General features: G+C 35.6%; 1 protein-coding gene across 1 annotated transcript in view; it reads left to right on the top strand.

The window, feature by feature from the left end:
• Positions 1-22,239, top strand: part of XKR9 (XK related 9) — a 47,337-nt gene that overhangs the window by 6,470 nt on the left and 18,628 nt on the right. The window contains exon 3 of the mRNA XM_004436270.3: positions 2,674-3,221. Coding sequence (XP_004436327.1) covers positions 2,950-3,221 — 272 coding nt within the window. The 5' untranslated portion in view covers positions 2,674-2,949. The remainder of the gene's footprint in view (positions 1-2,673; positions 3,222-22,239) is intronic.

Raw genomic sequence — 22,239 nt, 5'->3', positions numbered from 1 at the left:
TGCTTATGTTGGACATGATGTCTTTCATTTTAAGATGAGAAACCTACTGGAGGGAAATTCATGGCCTGCTAGATTGGAAAAACTCAGATTTTAAAATTATTTTTTCCATCCTGTTGACCACAACATTCTTGACAGGAAAAGTAGTGATAATAGACTCTTGTTTTTTTTTTTTTTTTCTGTAAGAAGAGTGAAATGCTTTTTAATGTTGTTCTGAAGTCTTTTAAACAAAATACTGCTAAGTGGTAAAATGACAAGAACACTGTAAATATTAGGTTGTGTGTGTTTTTAGTAACACTTTTCCCTCTGGTTTTTGAAGTAATAAATGTTCTTTATAGGTCACATAAGGGTGTTAGTCTACTCAGGCTGCCATAACATAATACCAGAGACTGGGTGGCTAAAACAACAGAAACTTATTTTTTCACAGTTTTGGCAACTGCAAGTCTAACATCAAGGTGCCAGCGGGGTTGGTTTCTGATGAGGCCCCTCAGTAGTTGCAGATAGCTACTTTCTCATTGTGTCCTCACATGGCTTTTCCTGAGTGTACGTGTGTGTGTGTGTGTGTGTGTGTGTGTGTGTGGCAGAGATAGATCTCTTCCTCTTTGTATAAGGACACCAATTCTATTGGATTAGGGCCTCATCTTTACGACTTCTTTTAACATAACCTCCTTCAAGTCCTATCTCTAAATACAGTCACCTTGGGGAGTTAGAACTTCAATGTATGAATTTTTGGGGGAAACAATTCAATCCATGTAGAAAAGAATGAAGAAGAAAGAAAAAATCATCTATAATACCATAATTTCCCAGATAAAACCATTGTTAACATTTTTGTATTTCTCCAGTCTTATTTCCTTTGCATTTTCAAAGCCTTGAGATCATACCATAGTATTTCTTCACTTAACGTTCTTTAAAGTCAAGTCAAAGATTGCAAACTCAGATGCTTACAGAGATCAGGCAGGTAGGCAAGGTAATGATAACTAACATTTTTTGAGTCCTAACTGTGTGCCAAGTATTTTCTAGAGGTTTATATGTATTATATATATTATCTTAACCTTCACAACAACCCTATGAGGTATATACATTATCTCCATAATTCAGATGAAGAAAATAAGGCATAGGGAAGTAAAAGAACATGTTTAAGGACACACAGCTAGTAGGTAGCTGCATTAACATTGAGACTCAGCTGCTGAAATGATTGAAGTGGGGTGGCTAGCTACCATGGTGAACTTGAGAAAGCATGCCCTATCTAAGGGGGTACCCAGTGCTCATGAAGGATTGGTAGTCTAGTGTAGCAGATTTTTCAGTGTTTTGATAGCAGTGAAAAATCTGGATTTATATATCAAATATTGGCAGTTAATTAGGAAAATTTTTAAAAACACTTGTCAGACAAAGCTTTTTTTTTTTTTTTTGGTGAGGAAGATCAGCCGTGAACTAACATCCATGCCAATCCTCCTCTTTTTTCGCTGAAGAAGACTGGCCCTGGGCTAACATCCATGCCCATCTTCGTCCACTTTATATGGGATGCCGCCACAGCATAGCTTGACAAGTGGTGCGTCGGTGCGCGCCTGGGATCCGAACCCTGGCCTCCAGCAGCGGAGCGTGCGCACTTTAACCGCTGTGCCACGGGGCCGGCCCCCAGACAAATCTTGTCTTCAGATTGCATTTAGCCCACATTTATAAAATAGGGATCATTGTAGTATCTATATCCTAAGTTTGATGTAAGAATTAAATGGGGGCATTTTATATACAACATTTAGCTCAGTGCCTGGCACATAGTGCTAAGTAAATGTTAGCTATCATTAATAGCATAAACTTTTTCTCCAGTCATTGAAATTCTTTATAAATATCATTTATTGTTGTTTTTATTTTAAGAAATTATGTAATACACAAGTACATGTCTATTGTAAAAAACTCAAACAATATAAAAGAATATTTAATTAATTAAAGGATTAAAGTTGCATTTGCTTCCTAGTCTCAACCTCTTTCCCATCTCCATATATAATTAACCATAAATGCTATATTTATCCTTCTGGCACTTGCTTTTTTCACTTAATACTTTCTGGAGATCTTCCAAAGTCAGTTTATACAAAGTTACTTCATTCTTTTTAAAGGTTGTGTGGTATATTCTTTAGTAGAGATGTACCATAATTTATTGAACTCTCAAATGTCATTTAGGTAATTTTCAATTTTTTGCTATTACAAAAAAGGTTCTGCAAAGAGCACATATCTTTGTGCATATTGGTGAATATTCCCCTAGGCTTGATTCTTAGATGGAATTGCTGAATCAAAAGCATATTAAGAATTTTCACAGCTATTGTACCTCTGTTAAATATAGTTTTAGTAGCTTTGTAATATTCCGTTCTATGAATCTACCATTATTTACCATTCCTTATATTGACAAATTTAAATTGTTTCCAATTTTTTGCCACTGTCAATGGCCTGTGATAAATATCTTGGTGAGTATGGTATGTTTTTTAAGAGGCAAATAGCCTGAGAGGAAGTTGTCAACTGGTAAGTATATTTCTGAGACTTTACTTTCCCAAAGGTATTATAAGAACTATATTTAGTGGTAATAAATTATTTTTAGAAAAAGTAGAGGTTTGATAAAGTCATGGCCTAGGGTTTTTAATATTATACTCAAGACTTTTGGAATCTTTTATATATGTTTCATTTTAGGTGTTGTCACCTGTAATGAAGATCGTTGTGAAACAGAAGATTGAATAAAGCCTTGTAACATTGGACCCAGATTAGGGATTTAGAAAAGAAAGTTAAAATTAGTGACTTGGTTTTAGTGTTCCAATTTCACAATATTTATTCTTTCTTCTAAATAGATTTAGGGAGTAGAAATTAAAATTCAGTGCTATACCAAAGGCTGCACTAATAATAGTTCTGGTTTTTTTTTTTCTTTTTGTATGAGAGAAGAAAGATAACCAAGAGCTATAGTGACTCATAATGAAATATACTAAATTGAATTTTATGATGTCAGTTCTTGGCATTATAATCTATATAACTGATGTAATTGTGGACTTCTGGGTATCTGTCAGGTTTTTCCTTGAAAGACAATATGTTTTTGGTGCTTTAACAGTGAGCTTTATGCTCTTTGGAACACTTGTTGTCCAGTGTTTTAGTTATTCTTGGTTTAAGGCTGATTTAAAGAAGGCAGGTCAAGAAAGTCAGCATTGTTTTCTTCTACTTCATTGCTTGCAAGGAGGAGTTTTTACAAGGTGAGCATACACTTTTGATCATTAACACTGTTTTTCTTTTATTCGAACGGAAACTACCTTTCTGTATCTGAGTAGTCAAATGTACAAAGGTCCCCTATTTGTATGTAGCACAAAGGTTACTTGCCCCTCACTATCATTGCTTATATGAGTCGTTGCTGTACTGTCAGAATTTTCCAGGTTCATTAATAGAATGTTTTAATTTAATTTACCTATGAAGTTACTTTTTCTGATATGTACTCACTTTTTATGGGAAGGAAAAATACTCATTTCTATGTCTTGTGAATCTTTTATGTTCTGTTTTATATTCCAAGCCTGACTATGCAAATATAGCCTATCACTTGCAACTCTGATAAAGCACTTAATTTTTTAAGTTACTTATACCATCGATTTAACTAAATGAAATTTTTACTGCAGTAATGCAGTAGCCGTGTGGTTGGCTAGGTACAAAATCATACATAGAACTAAAAACAACCTTAAGAGTCATGTTGTTCAAACCTATTTTATAGTTAAACTAGGATCTAAATAGGCCCTGAGAATTCTATGATTTTTCCATATATCTAATTTCGTATGACCTTTTTATTATTACCTTAAGGGATTTAATTCTGTTTAAAGCAATATATATACTAAAGGTAAAGAGAAAAATTAAAGATAGATATTAAGAGGATAACATACTGTTTTGTTATAGTTAGATTTTGAATTTGGGCTGTTTTAATAGCCATCTTTCTTGAGAGATATTTCAGTGACTTTAGAATTCTAGATGAGTAGTTACTTTCTCTCTGCATATTACATTCTTTTATCTTTTGGGTTCCATTGTTGTTCTTCAGGGGTTATATGTCAGTCTTACTGCTGTTCTTTTAAAAGTATTTTGTCTTTTTTCCCCCTTTGGCTGCTCTTATGATTTTTCTCTTTATCTTTGGATTTCTACAGTTTATGATATATCTAAGTATAGATTTATTTTTATTTCTCTTGCTTGGGATTTGCCGGTGCTCTTGATTCTATGGATTGTTATCTTCTATCAGTTCCGCACGATTCTCAGCCATTATCTTTTCTAACATTTTCTTTATCATATTTCTATCTCTTTTCCTTCTGGGACTCCAAGCAAATGTAAGTTAGACCTTCTCACTGTATCTAACATGGCTGTTAACATGTTAGATATTTTAAATTTTTATTTTTTGACTCTTTATGGTACATTTTGTGTAATTTTTTCATAACTCTTTTTTATTTCACTAGTACTTTCTTTTGCTATGGCCAAATGTTGTTACATTCAACCACTGAGTTTTAAATTTTGACTATTACAATTTTTATTTTTAGAAGCTCTGTTTGGTCTTTTCAAGTCTGCTATGTCACTTTTTATAATTTTCTGTTCATTGCAAGTATTTTCAAACTTGCTGTTTACATCTTTGAACATACTAAGCATAATTTTTTCATTTATAATTCCAATATCTGAAGACTTTTCAGGTTTGTTCCAACTGGTTCTGCTTCTACTATTGAGTACTCATATTGCCTTGTTTTCATGTATGCCTGGTATCAATAATTATGTCTGGTCATTGCCCTTGAAAAAATTATTTGTGGGACCTTCACCAAGCTCTCTCTAGAGGCTTTGATTTTATTCCTAGGAGATGTCTAGAGGTTCTGTCAGGTGGAGTCTACACTTAAATTCATGGCTTGAAGTTCCCTGGCCTACATATAGGTTATGCATACCTGGGATGCAACTCTGTTCAAGGAACGTCTGTGTCAACAATATACCAATCAATTTTTAAACAAATTGACTTATTGAGGTATAATTTTACATACAATAAAATGCACATATTTTAAGTATACAGTTCCAAGTGACCTCTTAACAATTTTGAGTCATCGAGTCTTCCAATCCATGAACAAGGTTTTTCTCTCCATTTATTTACTTTCTTTAATTTCCTTCAGCAGTGTTTTGTAGTTTTTAATGTATAGATCTTATATATATTTTGTTATAATTATCCCGAAATATTTTATTTTTTGGATGCTATTATAAGTGGTATTTATTTTTAATTTCAATTTCTAATTTTTCATTGCTGATATATAGAATTATATTTGGTTTTTATATAGATCTTTTATCCTATGACTTTGCTAGGCTCATGTATTAGTTCTAGTGGCTTTTTTGTAGACTCCTTAGGATTCTTTATGTAGATAATCATGTCATTCGCAAATAAAGAAATCTATATTTGCTTTATTGCAGTAGTCTAGAACTAATCCTGCATTATCTTCGACTTACGCCTGTGTATTTAAAGCATACAATTTGATATACATGTACATTGTAAAAATGATTGCCACAACCAAGCTTTTTAACATATCCATCCCTCTCATAGTTACCATTTTCTTTTCCTTTTTTTTTTTTTGTGATGCGAACACTTAAGATACACCCTCTTAGCATACTTGAAGTAGACAATACAGTATTGTTAACTCTAGTCACATTGCTGTACCTTGGATCTCCAGAACTTATTCATCTTGCTTAACTGAAACTTTGTACCCCTTGACCAGCATCTCTCCATTTCCCCCTCCTCTCAGCCCCTGCTAACCACCATTTTATTCTCTGCTTCTATGATTTTGACTATTTTAAATTCTACGTATAAGTGAGCTCATACAGTATTGGTCTTTTTTGCATCTGGCTTATTTCTGCTTAGCATAATGTCTCCAGGTTCATCCATGTTGTTGTGAATGACAGGATTTTCTTCCTTTTACAGATGGAATAATATTCCATTGTTTATATATACCACATTTTCTTTATCCATTCATCTGTTGATGGACATTTAGGTTGTTTCATATCTTGGCTACTGTGAATAATGCTGAAGCAAACATAGGAGTGCAGATATCTTTTCGAGATCCTGATTTCATGTCTTTTGGATATATACCCAGAAATGGGATTGCTGGATCATAGGTAGTTTTGTTTTTAATTTTTTGAGAAACTTCCATACTGTTTCCCATAATGGCTATACCAATTAACATTCTCACCAATGGTGTACAAGGATTCCTTTTTCTCCATATCCTTGCTAACACTTGTTATCTTTCATCTTTCTGAGAATAGCTGTTCTAACAGATGTGAGGTGATATCTCATTGTGGTTTTGATATGCATTTCTCTGATGATTAGTGAATTTGAGCACTTTTTCATATACTTGTTGGATGTTTTGTTTGTCTTCTTTTGAGAAATATCAATTCAAGTCTTTTGCCCATTTTTTTTTTTTGAGGAAGATTAGCCCTGAGTTAACATCTGTTGCCAATCCTCCTTTTTTGCTGAGGAAGATTGGCCGTGGGCTAACATCTGTGCCCATCTTCCTCTACTTTATATGGGGTGCCACCACAGCATGGCTTGACAAGTGGTGCATAGGTCTGCGCCCGGGATGCAAACCGATGAACCCTGGGCTGCCAAAGTGGAGTGCGTAAACTTAACCGCTATGCCACCAGGCCGGCCCTCCTTTGCCCATTTTTTAATGGAGTCATATATATTTTTTTGTTATTGACTGTAAGAGTTTATTAAATATTTTGGATGTTAACTGCTTATCAGATACTTGGTTTGCAGATGTTTTCTTCCATTCTGTAGGTTGCGTTTTCACTCTGTTGATTGTTTCCTTTGCTGTGTAGAAGCTTTTTAGTTTGATGCAGTCCCATTTGTGTATTTTTCTTTTGGTTGTCTGTGCTTTTGGTGTCATATCCCAAAAAATCGTTGTCCAGACCAATGTCAAGAAGCTTTTATCCCGTGTTTTCTTGTGGTAGTTTTATGGTTTCAGGTCTTACGTTTAAGTCTTTTATCAATTTTGAGTTGATTTTTGTATATAGTGTGAAATAAGTGTCCAATTTCATTCTTCTGCATGTGGTTATACAGTGTTCCCAAGACCATTTATTGAAGAGTAACCTTTCCTCATTGTGTGTTCTTGGCATGCTTTTGAGGATAGTTGACCATAGATATGTGCATTTATTTCTGGGCTTTCTTTTCTGTTCCGTTGGTCTATATATCTTTTTTTTATTGATGTCACAATAGTTTATAACATTGTGAAATTTTAGCTGTACGTTATTGTTTCTCAGTCACCATATAAATGTGTCTCTTCACCCCTTGTGCCCACCCCCCACCCCTCTTCCCCCTGGTAACCACCAAACTGTTCTCTCTGTCCATGTGTTAGTTTATCTTCCATATATGAGTGAAATCATACAGTGTTTGTCTTTCTTTGACTGGCTTATTTCGCTTAACATAATACCCTCCAGGTCCATCCATGTTGTTGCAAATGGGATGATTTTGTCTTTTTTTGTGGCTGAGTGGTGTATATATACCACATCTTCTTTATCCAATCATCAGTCGAGGGACACTTGCGTTGCTTCCGTGTCTTGGCTATAGTGAATAATGCTGCAATGAACATAGGGGTGCATGAGCCTCTTTGGATTGCTGATTTCAGGTTCTTTGCATAAATACCCAGTAGTGGGATCACTGGATCATAAGGTATTTCGGTTTTTAATTTTTTGAGGAATCTTCATACTGTTTCCCATAGAGGCTGCACCAGTTTGCATTCCCACCAGCAATGAATGAGGGTTCCCTTTTCTCCACATCCTCTCCAACATTTGTTATTTTTTGTCTTGGTGATTATAGCCATTCTAGCAGGTGTGAGGTGATATCTTAGTGTAGTTTTGATTTGCATTGCCCTGATTATTGGTGATGTTGACCATCTTTTCACGTGCCTATTGGCCATCTGTATATCTTCCTTGGAAAAATGTCTGTTCATATCCTCTGCCCGTTTTTTGATTGGGTTTGTTTTTTTGCTGTTCAGTTGTGTGAGTTCTTTATATATTATGGAGATTAACCCTTGTTGGATACATGATTTGTAAATATTTTCTCCCAGCTGGTGGGTTGTCTTTTCATTTTGATCTTGGTTTCATTTGCCTTGCGGAAGCTCTTTAGTCTGATGAAGTCCTACTTGTTTATTTTTTCTTTTGTTTCCCTTGTGTGAGTAGACATGGAATTTGAAAAGGTCCCTCTATGACCGATGTCCAAGAGTGTACTGCCTATATTTTCTTCTAGGAGTTTTATAGTTTTAGGTCTTACCTTCAAGTCTTTGATCCATTTAGAGTTAATTTTTGTGTATGGCGAAAGAAAATGGTCTACCTCCATTCTTTTGCATGTGGCTGTCTGGTTTTCCCAGCACCATTTATTGAAGAGACTTTCCTTTCTGTTTTGTATGTTCTTAGCTCCTTTGTCAAAGATTCGCTGTCCGTAGATGTGTGGTTTTATTTCTGAGCTTTCAGTTCTGTTCCATTGATCTGTGTGTCTGTTTTTATACCACTACCATGCTGTTTTAATTATTATAGCTGAGTAGTATATTTTGGAGTCAGGGATTATGATGCCTCTAGCTTTGTTCATTTTTCTCAGGATTGCTTTAGCTATTCAGGGTCTTTTGTTGCCCCATATGAATTTTAGTATTCTTTGTTCTATTTCCGTGAAGAATGTCATTGGGATTCTGATTGGGATTGCATTGGATCTGTAGATTGCTTTAGGTAATATGGACATTTTAACTGTGTTTATTCTTGCAGTCGTGTGCATGGAATATCTTTCCATGTCTTTATGTCATCATTGATTTCTTTCAATAATGTCTTATAGTTTTTTCATTGTATAGGTCTTTCACCTCCTTGGTTAAAGTTATTCCTAGATATTTTATTCATTTTGTTGTGATTGTAAATGGGATTGTATTCTTGAGTTCTCTTTCTGTTAGTTCATTATTAGAGTATAGAAATGCAGCTGATTTTTGTAAGTTAATTTTGTACCCTGCAACTTTGCTGTAGTTGTTGATTATTTCTAATAGTTTTCCAATGGATTCTTCACCATTGTCTATGTATAAAATCATGTCATCTGGAAACAGCGAGAATTTCACTTCTTTGTTGCCTATTTAGATTCCTTTTATTCCTTTTTCTTGCCTAATTGCTCTGGCCAAAACCTCCAGTCCTATGTTGAATAAGCCTGGTGAAAGTGGGCACCCTTGTCTTGTTCCTGTTCTCAGAGGGATGGCTTTCAATTGTTCCCCATTGAGTATGATATTGGCTGTGGGTTTGTCATATATGGCCTTTATTATGTTGAGGTTCCTTCTAAACCCATTTTATTGAGAGTTTTTATCATAAATCGATGTTGCATCTTGTCAAATGTTTTCTCTGCATCTACTGAGATGATCATCTGGTTTTTATTCCTCATTTTGTTAATGTGGTGTATCACATTGATTGGTTTATGGATGTGGAATCATCCCTATGTCCCTGGTATAAATCCCACTTGATCATGGTGTCTGATCTTTTTAATGTATTGCTGTATTCAGTTTGCCAATATTTTGTGGAGGATTTTTTCATCTTTGTTCATCAGTGATATTGGCCTGTAATTTTCCTTCTTTGTATTGTCCTTGTTGGTCTTTGGTATCAGGGTGATGTTGGCTTCATAGAATGTGTTAGGATGTGTTCCATCTTCCTCTATTTTTTGGAATAGCTTGAGAAGGATAGGTATTAAATCTTCTTTTAATGTTTGGTAGAATTCTCCAGAGAAGCTATCTGGTCCTGGACTTTTATTTTTTGGGAGGTTTTTGATTACTCTTTCAATCTCTTTTCTTGTGTTTGGTCTATTCAGATTCTCTATTTCTTCTTGGCTCAATTTTGGGAGGTTATATGAGTTTAAGAATTTGTCCATTTCTTCTGGATTGTCCAATTTGTTGGCATATAGTTTTTCATAGTATTCTCTTATAATCCTTTGTATTTCTGTGGTATCCATTGTAATTTCTCCTCTTTCATTTTTAATTTTATTTGAGCCTTCTCTCTTTTTTTCTTAGTGAGTCTGGCTAAGAGTTTGTCAATTTTGTTTATCTTCTCAAAGAATGAGCTCTTTGTTTCATTGATCCTTTCTACTGTTCTTTTTACTTCAATTTCATTTATTTCTGCTAATTTTTATTTTTCTCTCCTTCTGCTGACTTTGGGCTTTGTTTGTTTTTCTTTTTCTAATTCTGTTAGGTGTAGATTAAGATTGCTTATTTGGGATTTTTCTTGTTTGTTAAGGTAGGCCTGTATTGCTATGAGTTTCCCTCTCAGGACCACTTTTCCTGCATCCCATATGAGTTGTTATGGTGTATTTTCATTTTCATTTGTCTCCAGATATTTTTTGATTTCTTCTTTAATTTCTTCAGTGATTCATTGGTTGTTCAGTAGCACCTTGTTTAGTCTCCACATCTTTGTCCCTTTCCCAGTTTTTTCCTTGTAGTTGATTTCTAGTTTCATAGCATTATGGTCTGAAAAGATGCTTGTTATGATTTCCATCTTCTTAAATTTATAGAGGCTTGCCTTGTTTCCCAACATATGATCTATCCTTAAGAATGTTCCATGCACGCTTGAGAAGAATGTGTAATCTGCTCTGTTTGGATAGAGTGCTCTGTATATATCTATTAAGTCCATGTCATCTAGTTTTCTAAGTCCACTATTTCCTTCTTGGCTTTCTGTCTGGATGATCTATCCATTGATGTAAGTGGGGTGTTAAGATGCCCTACTATTATTGTGTTGTTGTTAATATCTCCTTTCAGGTTTGTTAATAGTTGCTTTATGTACTTTGGTGTTCCTGTGTTGCGTGCATATATAAGTGATATGTCTTCTTGGTGGAGTATCCCTTTTATCATTATATATTGCCCCTCTTTATCTCTCATTACCTATTTTATCTCGAAGTCTACTTTGTCTGATATACGTTTGGCCACACCTGCTTTCTTTTGTTTGCCATTAGCGTGGAGTATTGTCTTCCATCCTTTCACCCTGAGCCTGTATTTGTCTTTAGAGCTGAGATGTGTTTCCTGGAGGCAGCATATTGTTAGGTCTTGTTCTTTATCCATCCTACCACTCTGTGTCTTTTGATTGGAGAATTCAATCCATTTACAGTTAGAGTGATTTTTGATATATGAGGGCTTAATGTTACTATTTTATCACTCATTTTCTGTTTCTTCTGCATTTTCTTTGTTTCCTGTCCTGTGTGTTTTGGACTACCAATTCAGTTTAGTAGTCCTATATGATGGTTTTCTTTTTATTCATCATTTATGGCTGTGTTCTGATTATTTGTTTAGTGGTTACCATGAGGTTTGTATAAAAAATCTTGTAGATGAGATAGTCCATTTTCTGATAGCCTCTTATTTCCTTAGACTAAGTCGATTTCATTCCTTTCCTCTTCCTCTTCTAAGTTATTACTGTCACAACTTATTCCATCATGTGTTGTGAGTTTGTGGTTAAAGTGACAAGATTATATTTATTTTTGGTCTTTTCCTTACCTTTATTTTTGATGTTATAATTAAGTGTTTGCTAACCTAGTCTGATAGAGAGCTGCAAGTTTTCTTATTTTGTCTACCTATTTTTCTCCTTGCTCAAGGCTTTGTATCCCGTTTCTCTTTATTTTTCAGGCATGAGAACCTTCCTGAGCATTTCCTGTAGTGGAGGTCTTGTGGCAATGAACTCGCTTAGCTTTTGTTTATCTGGGAAAGTTTTTATTTCTCCATAATATCTGAAGGATATTTTTGCTGGATAGAGCATTCTTGGCTGAAAGTTTTTGTCTTTCAGAATTTTGAATATATCTTTCCACTCTCTCCTAGCCTGTAAGGTTTCTGCTGAGAAATCCGCTGAAAGCCTGATAGGAATTCCTTTGTACATTATTTTCTCTTGTTTTGCTGCCCTTAATGTTTTTTATTTGTCATTGACTTTTGACACCTTTACTACTATGTGCCTTGGAGAGAACAAAGCTGGAGGCAACACACTTTCTGATTTCAAAATATATTACAAAGCTACAGTAATCAAAACAGTATGATACTGACATAAAAAAATATGTGTGTTGCCTCCAGCTTTGTTCTTACTCAAGATTGCTTTTGCTGTTCATAGTCTTTTGTGGTTCCGTATGAATTTTAGGATTGTTTTTTCTATTTCTATGAAGAATGGCATTGGGATTTGGATAGGGATTGCATTGAATCTGTAGATGACTTTGGGTAGTGTGGACATTTTAACAATATTAATTCTTCCAGTCCATGAACCTGAGGTATTTTTTTCGTTTATCTGTGTCATCTTTAATTTCCATTAGTATTATATAATTTTTGGTGCACAAGTCTTTTACCTCTTTGGTTAAATTTATTCCTACATATTTTATTCCTTTTGTTGCTATTGTTAGTGGGGTTGTACTCTTAATTTCTTTTTTGGATAATTTGTTTTTAGTGTATAGATATGTGACTGATTTTTGAATGTTGACTTTGTATTTTGTAACTTTACTGAATTCTGATGGTTTTCATTGAATCTTTAGGCTGTTCTATGTGTATGATCATGTCATCTGCTAACAGAGATAATTTTACTTCTTCCCTTTCAATTTGGGTGACTTTTATTTCTTTTTGTTGTCTAATGGCTCTGACTAGGACTTCCAATACCACATTGAAAAGAAATGGTGAGAGTGGGCATCCTTGCCTTGTACTGGATCTTAGAGGGAAGGCTTTCAGTTTTTACCCCATTGATTATGATGTGAACCGTGGGCTTTTCATAAATGGCCTTTATTGTGTTGAGGTAAGTTCTTTCCATACCTACTTAGAGAGTTTTAACTATGAATGGATGTTAAACTTTGTAAATGCTTTTTCAGCCTCTATTGAGATGATCTTGTGGTTTTTTCTTTCATTATGTTAATGTATTATAGCACATTGACTGATTTGCATATGGTGAACCATGCTTGCATTGAATGAATAAATCCCACTTGGTCATGGTGTTTTATCTTTTTTTTTAAATTAACTAATTAGTTATTTTACTGGGGTAACATTGGTTTAAACATTATGTAAATTTCAGGTGTACATCATTATATTTCAGTTTCTGTGTAGATTGCATCATGTTCACCACACAAAGACTAATTACAGTCCATCACCACACACATGTGCCTAATTACCCTTTTCACCCTTCTGCCTCCCTTCTTCCTCTCTGGTAACCACCTATCCAATCTCTGTCTCTATGTGTTCATTGTTGTTTTTATCTTCTATTTATGAGTGAGATAATACAGTATTTGACTTTCTCCCTTTGACTTATTTTGCTTGGCATAATATCCTCAAGGTCCATCCATGTTGTCACAAATGGCAAGATTTCACCTTTTTTTTATGGCTGAGTAGTATTACACTGTGTGTATATACCACATCTTCTTTATCCATTGGTCCCTTGATGGGCACTTAGGTTGTTTCCAAGTTTTGGCTATTGTGAATAATGCTGCAATCAACATAGGGATGCATATATCTTTACACATTTGTGTTTTCTTGTTCTTTGGATAAATACTCAGCAGTGGAATAGCTGGATTGTATGGTAGTTCTAGTCTTAATTTTTTGAGGATTCTCCATACTCTTTTCTGTAGTGGCTGCACCAGTTTGTACTCCTACCAGCAGTGTATGAGGGTTCCCTTTTCTCCACATCCTCCCCAACATTTGTTATTTCTTGTTTTGTTGACAGTAGCCATTCTGATGTGTGTGAGCTGATATCTCATTGTAGTTTTTGATTAGCATTTCCCTAATAATTAGTGATGTTGAACATCTTTTCATGTGCCTGTTGGCCATCTGTATATCTTCTTTGGAGAAATGTCTGTTCAGATCTTTTGCTTATTTTTTAATTGGGTTGTTTGTTTTTTTGTTGTTGACATGTATGAGTTCTTTATATTTGGATATTAACCCCTTATCAGATATGTGGTTTGCAAATATCTTCTCCCAATTGTTAGGTTGTCTTTTCATTTTGTTGATGGTTTCTTTTGCTGTGCATAAGCTTTTTAGTTTGATGTAATCTCATTTGTTTATTTTTTCTGTTGTTTCCCTTGCCTGGTCAGACATGGTATTTGAAAATATGCTGCTAAGACTGATATCCAAGAGCATACTGCCTATGTTTTCTTCTAGGAGTTTTATGGTTTCAGGTCTTACATTCAAGTCTTTAATCCATTTTGAGTTAATTTTTGTGTATGGTGTAAGGTAATGGTCTACTTTCTTTTGCATGTGGCTCTCCAATTTTTCCAACACCGTTTATTGAAGAGACTTGCCTTTCTCCATTGTATGTTCTTGGCTCCCTGGTCGAAAATTAGCTGCCCGTAGATAAGTGGGTTTATTTCTGTGCTCTTGATTCTATTCCATTGATCTGTGTGTCTGTTTTTGTGCCACTACCATGCCTTTTTGGTTACTATAGCTTTGTAGTATATTTTGAAATCAGGGCGTGTGATACCTCCAGCTTTGTTCTTTTTTCTTGGGATTGCTTGGCTATTTGGGATCTTTTGTTATTCCATATAAATTTTAGGATTCTTTGTACTATTTCTGTGAAAAATATCATTGGAACTTTGATAGGGATTGCATTGAATCTGTAGATTGCTTTAAGAAGTATGGACATTTTAAGTATGTTAATTCTTCTAATCCAAGAGCACAGAATATCTTTCCATTTCTTTCTGTCGTTGTCTATTTCTTTCAAGGATGTTTTACACTTTTCAGTGTACAGATCTTTTACCTCTTTGGTTAAGTTTATTCCTAGGTATTTTATTCTTTTTGTTGCAATTGTAAATGGGACTGTATTCTTAATTTCTCTTTCTGTTACTTTGTTGTTAGTGTATAGAAATGCAACTGCTTTTTGTATGTTGATTTTGTATCCTGAAACTTGACTGTATTCATCTATTATTTTTCTAAAAGTTTTTTGGTGGATTTTTTAGGGTTTTCTATATATAAAATCATGTCATCTGCAAATAGTGACAGTTTAACTTCTTCCTTTCCAATTTGTGTCCTTTTTATTTTTTTCTTGCCTGATTGCTTTGGCTAGGACTTCCGATACCATGTTAAATAAGAGTGGGGAAAGTGGGCATCCTTGTCTGGTTCCTGTTCTTACAGGGATAGCTTTCAGTTTTTCTCCATAGAGAATGATATTAGCTGTGGGTTTGAAATATATGGCCTTTATTATGTTGAGGTATTTTCCTTCTGTACTCATTTTATTCAAATTTTTATCATAAATGGATGCTTTATCTCATCAAACGCTGTCTCTACATCTTTTGAGATGGTAGTGTGATTTTTATTCTTCATTTTGTTAATGAAGTGTATCACGTTGATTGATTTGCAGATGTTGAACCATCCCTGCATCCCTGGAATAAATCCCACCTGATCATGGTGTATGATCTTTTTAATGTATTGTTGTATTTGATTTGCTAGTATTTTGTTGAGGATTTTTGCATCGGTGTTCATCAGTGATATTGGCCTGTAATTTTCTTTTTTTGTGTTGTCCTTGTCTGGTTTTGGTATCAGGGTAATGTTGGCTTCATAGAATAAGCTAGGAAGCTTCTCCTCCTCTTCAGTTTTTTGGAAGAGTTCCAAAGGGATAGGTGTTAACTCCTCTTTGAATGTTTGGCAGAATTGACCAGGGAAGCCATCTGGTCCTGGGCTTAAATTTTTTGGGAGATTTTTGATTACTGTTTCGATTTCCTTACTGGTGATTGGTCTATTCAAATTGTCTATTTCTTCTTGATTCAGTTTTGGAAGGTTGTATGATTCTAAGAATTTATCCATTTCTTCTACATTATCCAATTTGTTGGCGTATAGCTTTATCTAGTAGTCTTGTAGTATTTTTGTATTTCTGAGGTGTCCGTTGTAATTTCTCATGTTTCATTTCTGATTTTATTTATTTGAGCTGTCTCTAATTTTTTCTGGTCAGTCTAGTCTAAAGGCTTGTCAACTGTGTTTATCATTTCAAAGAACCAGCTCTTAGTTTCATTGATTTTTTTCCATTGTCTTTTTGGTCACTATTTCATTTATTTCTGCTCTGATTTTTATTATTTCCTTCCTTCTACTGATTTTGGCCTTTTTTTGTTTTTTTCTTTCCAATTCCCTTAGGTGCACTGTTAGATTGTTTCAGATTTTTCTTGTTTGTTGAGGTAGGCCTTTATTGCTATAAATTTTCCTCTTAGAACTGCTTTTGCTGTACCCCATAAATTTTGACATGTCATATTTTCATTTTCATTTGTCTCCAGGTACTTTTTGGTTTCTTTGTTGATCCAATCATTGTTCAGTAGCTTTTTGTTTAATCTCCACATATTTGTGGCTTTTCCATATTTCTTCCTTTAATTGATTTCTAGTTTCATACCACTTGGTCAGAAAAGATGCTTGGTATTATTTCAGTCGTCTTAAATTTATTAAGACTTGTTTTGTGGCCTAATATGTGATCTATCCTGGAGAATGTTGCATGTGCATTAAAAAAGAATGTGTATTCTGTGGGTTTTGGGTGGAATGTTCTGTATAAATCTCCTAACTCCATCTGGTCTACTGTGTCATATGAGGCCACTGTTTCCTTATTGATCTTCTGTTTTGATGATCTATCCATTGATGTAAGTTGCGTATTAAAGTCCCCTACTATTATTGTTATTGTCTATTTCTCCTTTTATGTCTGTTAATAATTGCTTTATATATTTAGGTTGGGTCCATAGATATTTACAAGTGTTATTCTTGTGGCATTGTTCTCTTGATCATTATGTAGTGCCCTTCTTTGTCTCTTGTTACAGTTTTTTATTTTTAAAAGTCTATTTGTCTGAGATCAGTATTGCCACCCCTGCTTTCTTTTCATTGCCATTTGCATGGAGTATCTTTTTCCATCCCTTCACTTTCAGTTTTTGAATATCCTTAGGTCTGATGTGTGTGTCTCTTGTATGCAGCATATATATAGTTCTTGTTGTTTTTTCCAATCAGCCACCCTATGCCTTTTCATTGAAGTATTTAGTCCATTAACATTTAAAGTAGCTATTGATAAGAATATACTTATTGCCATTTTGTTACTTCTTTTCTGGGTGTTTTAGTAGTAGTTCTCTGTTCTTTTCTTTTTCTCTTTCTCTCTTCCCTTGTGGTTTGATGACTTTTTTTAGTGTTATGTTTTGGTTCCTTTCTCTTAATTTTTTGTGTATTTATTACAGGTTTCTGCTTTGTGATTACCATGAGGTTCATATATAAGAACCTATGTAAATAGCAACCTATATTAAGTTGATGGTCTCTTTAGTTTTACCTCTTGCTAAAAGCTCTGCTCTCTTACTCCCCTCCTCCCACATTTTATATTTTTGACATCAAACTCTCTTTTTTGTGGGTGTTCATCCTTTACCCTCTAATCCTGGAATAGGTAATTTTAGTACTTTTGTCTTTTGACCTTCAAATTATCTTCATAGGTCATTGATCTGCTAGCTTTCTTGTATATTTGCCTTTACCAGTGATTTTATTGCTTTTTTTGTTTTGTTTTGTTTTTTGATAATTTTCTTATTCCTATTTGTGGTCTTCTCTTTTTCCACTTAAATAAGTCCTTTTAGCATTTCTTGTAAGGCTCGTTTCTTAGTGATAAACTCCTTTCCTTTTTGCTTGTCTGGGAAACTCTTTTCTCTCTCCTTCCATTCTGAATGATAACCTTGCCAGATAGAGTATTCTTGGCTGTAGGTTTTTTCCTTTCAGCACTTTGAATATATCATGCCACTCCCTTCTAGCCTGTAAGGTTTCTGCTGAGAAGTCAGCTGATAGCCTCATCGGGTTTCCTTTGTATGTAACTTGTTTTCTTTCTCTTGCGGCTTTTAGGATTCTCTCTTTATCTTTAAATCTTGACATTTTAATTATAATATATCTTGGTTTGCGCCTCTTTGTATTTATTTTGTGTGGTGCTCTCTGTGCTTCCTGTACCTGGATGTTTGTTTCCTTCCTTAAGTTTGGAAAGTTTTCAGCTGTTATTTCTTCAAATAGATTCTCTGCCCCTTTGTCTCTCTCTTCTCCTTCTGGGACACCTATAATATGGATGTTAGTGGACTTGATGTTGTCCCAGAGGTCCCTTAGGGTGTCCTCATTCCTTTTTCTTTTATCTGTTCAGCTTGGGTGATTTCCTCTAGTCTTTCATCCAGCTTGCTGATCCATTCTTCTGTATCACCTACTCTGCTATTGAGTCCCTCTAGTGAATTTTTCATTACCAGTAGTGTATCCTTCATTTATGATTGTTTCTTTTTTATATTTCCAATTCTTTGTTGAAGTTCTCACTGAGTTCATGCATTCTTCTCCCAAGATCAGTGAGCATCTTTATGACTCTTTGTTTGAACTCTTTGTCAGGTTGATTGTTTATTTGTGTTTCATTTAGTTCTTTTTCTGCCGTTTTGTCCTGTTCTCTTACTTGGAATGTATTTCTTTGTCTCCTCATTTTGCCTCTTTCTCTGTGCTTAAATCTATTGTTAGGTAGGTCAGCCATGTCTTGTAGAGGTGGCCTTATGTAAGATTTGCCTGTGAGGCCCAGCAGTGTGTTTCCTTCTCGTCACCAGTTCCAAATGTTCCAGGAGTGTTTCCTCTGTGGGTTACATGTGTCACTCTATTATGGTAGGGTTGCTCTTGCCTCAGGTGCCTGGGGAGGCTAGGCTGTCCCTCTGGCCAGCTGGCTATAATGCTCAGCTGTCTGTGGCTGCTATGGTCCTTTCAGTCACTTTCTTGGGCACAGGGAGCCCCAGCACAGTTGTCTGCAAGATCTAATAGCACATTCCTCTTGCAGTTTTTTGGGTAAGTGAGTAGGTCCTAGTGTGGCTGGTTGCTAGGCTCAGGGGCTTACAATTAAGCCTGGCCTGCAAGGGTATTGTCAGCTCTCTCAGGGTTGCAGCTGAGTGGGGCTGGCCTCAGGCATGGGAGCACCCAATTGTTTCAGTCTTTGGGAGTTGGTGCAGATCCCCTATGTGGCTGTTTGAGAAGCACAAGTCTGCTGCAGCTGACAGGCCCTACCACCCACAGGGCCACACATCTCATCAACACTGTCCTGCCTCATGCGTGCATCCCAACCCACTGAAGTGGACTCAATTGCCTCCCCCCAGAGGGCCCACACACTCCACCAATGCAGGCCCACCCCTCATACACACCATGCCCAGCAGGCCCACTCACCCAGTTGCAGTGGTTCCAGGCACCCCACCTATGCAGGCACACAAGTTGCTGTTGTGTGGGGCCAGTCCCTAGGACAGGCTGCCTGCCCTGGCTGAGCAGGACTAAGTCGGTGCTCTAGTGGGTGGGGCAGGTCTCTGCACTAACAGGTTAGGGGAAGAACTCCAATGGCACCTGCCAGTGTCAGCACGCCTGTACTAGGTCACAAGAATGGCTGCTGCCAATGTCTGAGTCCCTAGAGAGGTCTCACCTGTTACTAAGAGGCTCCCAGAGCCTCTCAGGTGGGTCTCTTTTCACCAAAGGACGGTGCATCTTTCTTTATGGTGATTTTAGGTTGCTTTCTGAAACAGGTGCATCTGTGCAAGGGCTGTTTAAGAGTAGGCTTTTTTTTCCCTCTTATTGTCTGATAGATTTTCTGTGGGTATTTCCTGTTATAGTTAATAGCCAGCCAAGCCAGGTATTATGACACTCATTTCGGTTGTGCTGAGTCCAAAAGCTGCTTATTCTGGTAATGCTCCCCTGCTCACATCCCCCACTCCTCCAGGGAAGGCTTTGTACCTTAAGGTTGCTCCTGGCCGGCCGTGAAGCATCGCAGCTAGAAGATGGCTTTTTTCTCTCTCTCAAAGGGAATTTCTGCCTCTTCCACCTCAGTCAGCACCGTCCCTTGTTGTGGGGGTTCTTTTTTTCCAGTTTTCAGTTCTCTCAGGGGTAATTGTTCCAGGAATAGTTGTAAATTCTTTGTGTCCATGGGAGGAGGTGAGTTCAGAGTCTGCCTTTGCTGCCATCTTGACACCATCCTTTGATCTTTTTAATGTAGTGCTGAATTTGGTTTGTTAGTATTTTATTGAGAATTTTTTGCATTTATGTTCATCAGGGATATTGGCCTGTAGTTTTCCTTTCTTGTAGTATCTTTGGTTTTGGTATCAGCGTTTTGCTGATCTCATAAAATGAGTTTGGAAGTGTTCCTTCCTTTTCTATTTTTGGAAGCATTTTAGAAAGATTGGTATTAATTCTTCTTTGAATGTTTGGTAGAGTTCACTTTTTTTTTTTTTTTTTTTTTTAAAGATTTTATTTATTTATTTTTCCCCCAAAGCCCCAGTAGATAGTTGTATGTCGTAGCTGCACATCCATTCCAGTTGCTGTATGTGGGACGTGGCCCCAGCATGGCCGGAGAAGTGGTGCGTCGGTGCTCGCCCGGGATCCGAACCCGGGCCGCCAGCAGCGGAGCGCGAGCACTTAACCGCTAAGCCACGGGGCCGGCCCTAGAGTTCACTTTTGATGCCATCTGGTTCTGGGCTTTTCTTTGTTGGGATATTTTTGTTTACTGACTCAATCTTCATATTTGTTATTAGTCTGTTCAGGCTTTATATTTTTTCTTTTTTCAGTCTTGATAGGTTCATGCTTCTGGGATTTATCTATTTCTTCTAGATTATCCAATTTGTTGACATATAATTGTTCATAATAGTCTTTTATGATCCTTTTTATTTCTGATGCATCTGCTGTAATGTCTCCTTTTTCATCTTTGATTTTATTTATATGAATGTTCTCTCTTTTTTCTTAGTATAGCTAAGAGTTTGTTGATTTTATCTTTTCAAAAAGCCAACTCTTAGTTTTGTTAACTTTTTCTAATATTTTATTCTCTATTTGATTTATTTCTGCTCCAATATTCATATTTTCCTTCCTTCTGCTAACTTTGGGCTTAGTTTGTTTTCTTTTTCTAGTTCCTTGAGGTATAAAGTTAGGTTATTTCAGATCTTTCTTCTTTTCTAAGGTAGGCATTTATTGCTATAAACTTTCCTCTTAGTACTGCTTTTGCTACATCTCATAGGTTTTGGTGCGGTGTGTTTTCATTTTTGTTTGTCTCTAGATACTTTTAAAATTCCCTTTTGATTTCTTCTTTGACCTAATGGTTGTTCAAGAGTTAGTGTTTATTTACCACTTATTTGTGAATTTTCCCAGTTTTCTTGCTGTTATTGATTTCTAGCATTATTCCATTGTGATCAGAAAAGATAGTTGGAATGCTTTTGATCTTATTAATTTGTTAAAGCTTGTTTCGTGACTTAATATGTGAACTATCCTGGAGAATGTTCTGTTTGTGCCTGAGAAGAATGTATCTTCTTTTGCTGTTGGGTGGAAAGTTCTGTATGTGCCAATTAGGTCCATTTGGTCTGTAGTGTTGTTTAACTGTTTATTGATTTTCCTGTCTGGATGTTCTATCTATTATTGTAAGTGAGGTATTGAAATTTCCTATTATTATATTGCTGTCATGTTGCCTTCAGATGCCTGTCAATATTTGCTTTATATATTTAGGTGTTCAGATGTTGGATGCATATGTATTTATAATTATTATATCTTCCTGTTGAATTGACCCTTTTATCATTATATAATGACCTTCTTTGTCTCTAGAGACAGTTGTAGACTTAAAATATATTTTGTCTGATATAATTATAGCCACCTCTGCTTTCTTTAGGTTACCATTTGCATAGAATATTTTTTTTTCATCCCTTCACTTTCAGCCTGTGTGTTCCAGCATATAACTGAATCTTGTTTTTTTGTCCACTCAGCTACTCTACCTTTAGTTAGTGAATTTAATCCATTTACATTTAAGGTAATTATTGGTAAGTGAGGACTTAATATTGCCATTTTATTAATTGTTTTCTGTCTGTTTTGTAGTTGTATTGTCTCTTTCTTCTCTTGCTCTCTTCCTTTGTTATTTGATGATTTTTTTTGTGGTGATTTGTTTTGATTATTTTCTCTTTATCTTCTTGTATCTATTATAGGTTTTTCTTTGTGGTTAGCTTGAGGCTTGCATAAAATATCTTGTGGTTATAACCTCCTATTTTAAGTTGATAACATCTTAACTTCAATTGCATACAAAAACACTAAGCTTTTACTCCTCTCCTACACTTTGTGTTCTTGTCATCAGAGTTTGCTTCTTTTTTTGTTGTCTATCCATTAACACTGTTTATTTTTTAATTTTTATATTAGGGTTAAAAGTAATATATGCACCACCATTACAGTGTTACAGTCGTCTGTATTTGTCTATATAATTTACCTTTACCTGTGAGATTTATGTTTTTGCATTGATGCTTAGCGTGTTTTTGCTTCA

Source organism: Ceratotherium simum, chromosome 31 (genome assembly GCF_057802395.1).
Source record: "Ceratotherium simum simum isolate JZ-2026a chromosome 31, ASM5780239v1, whole genome shotgun sequence".
Classification (NCBI taxonomy): domain Eukaryota; kingdom Metazoa; phylum Chordata; class Mammalia; order Perissodactyla; family Rhinocerotidae; genus Ceratotherium; species Ceratotherium simum.
The sequence above is the reverse complement of the archived record's forward strand: the minus strand, read 5'-3'. Positions and strand labels throughout refer to the sequence as shown.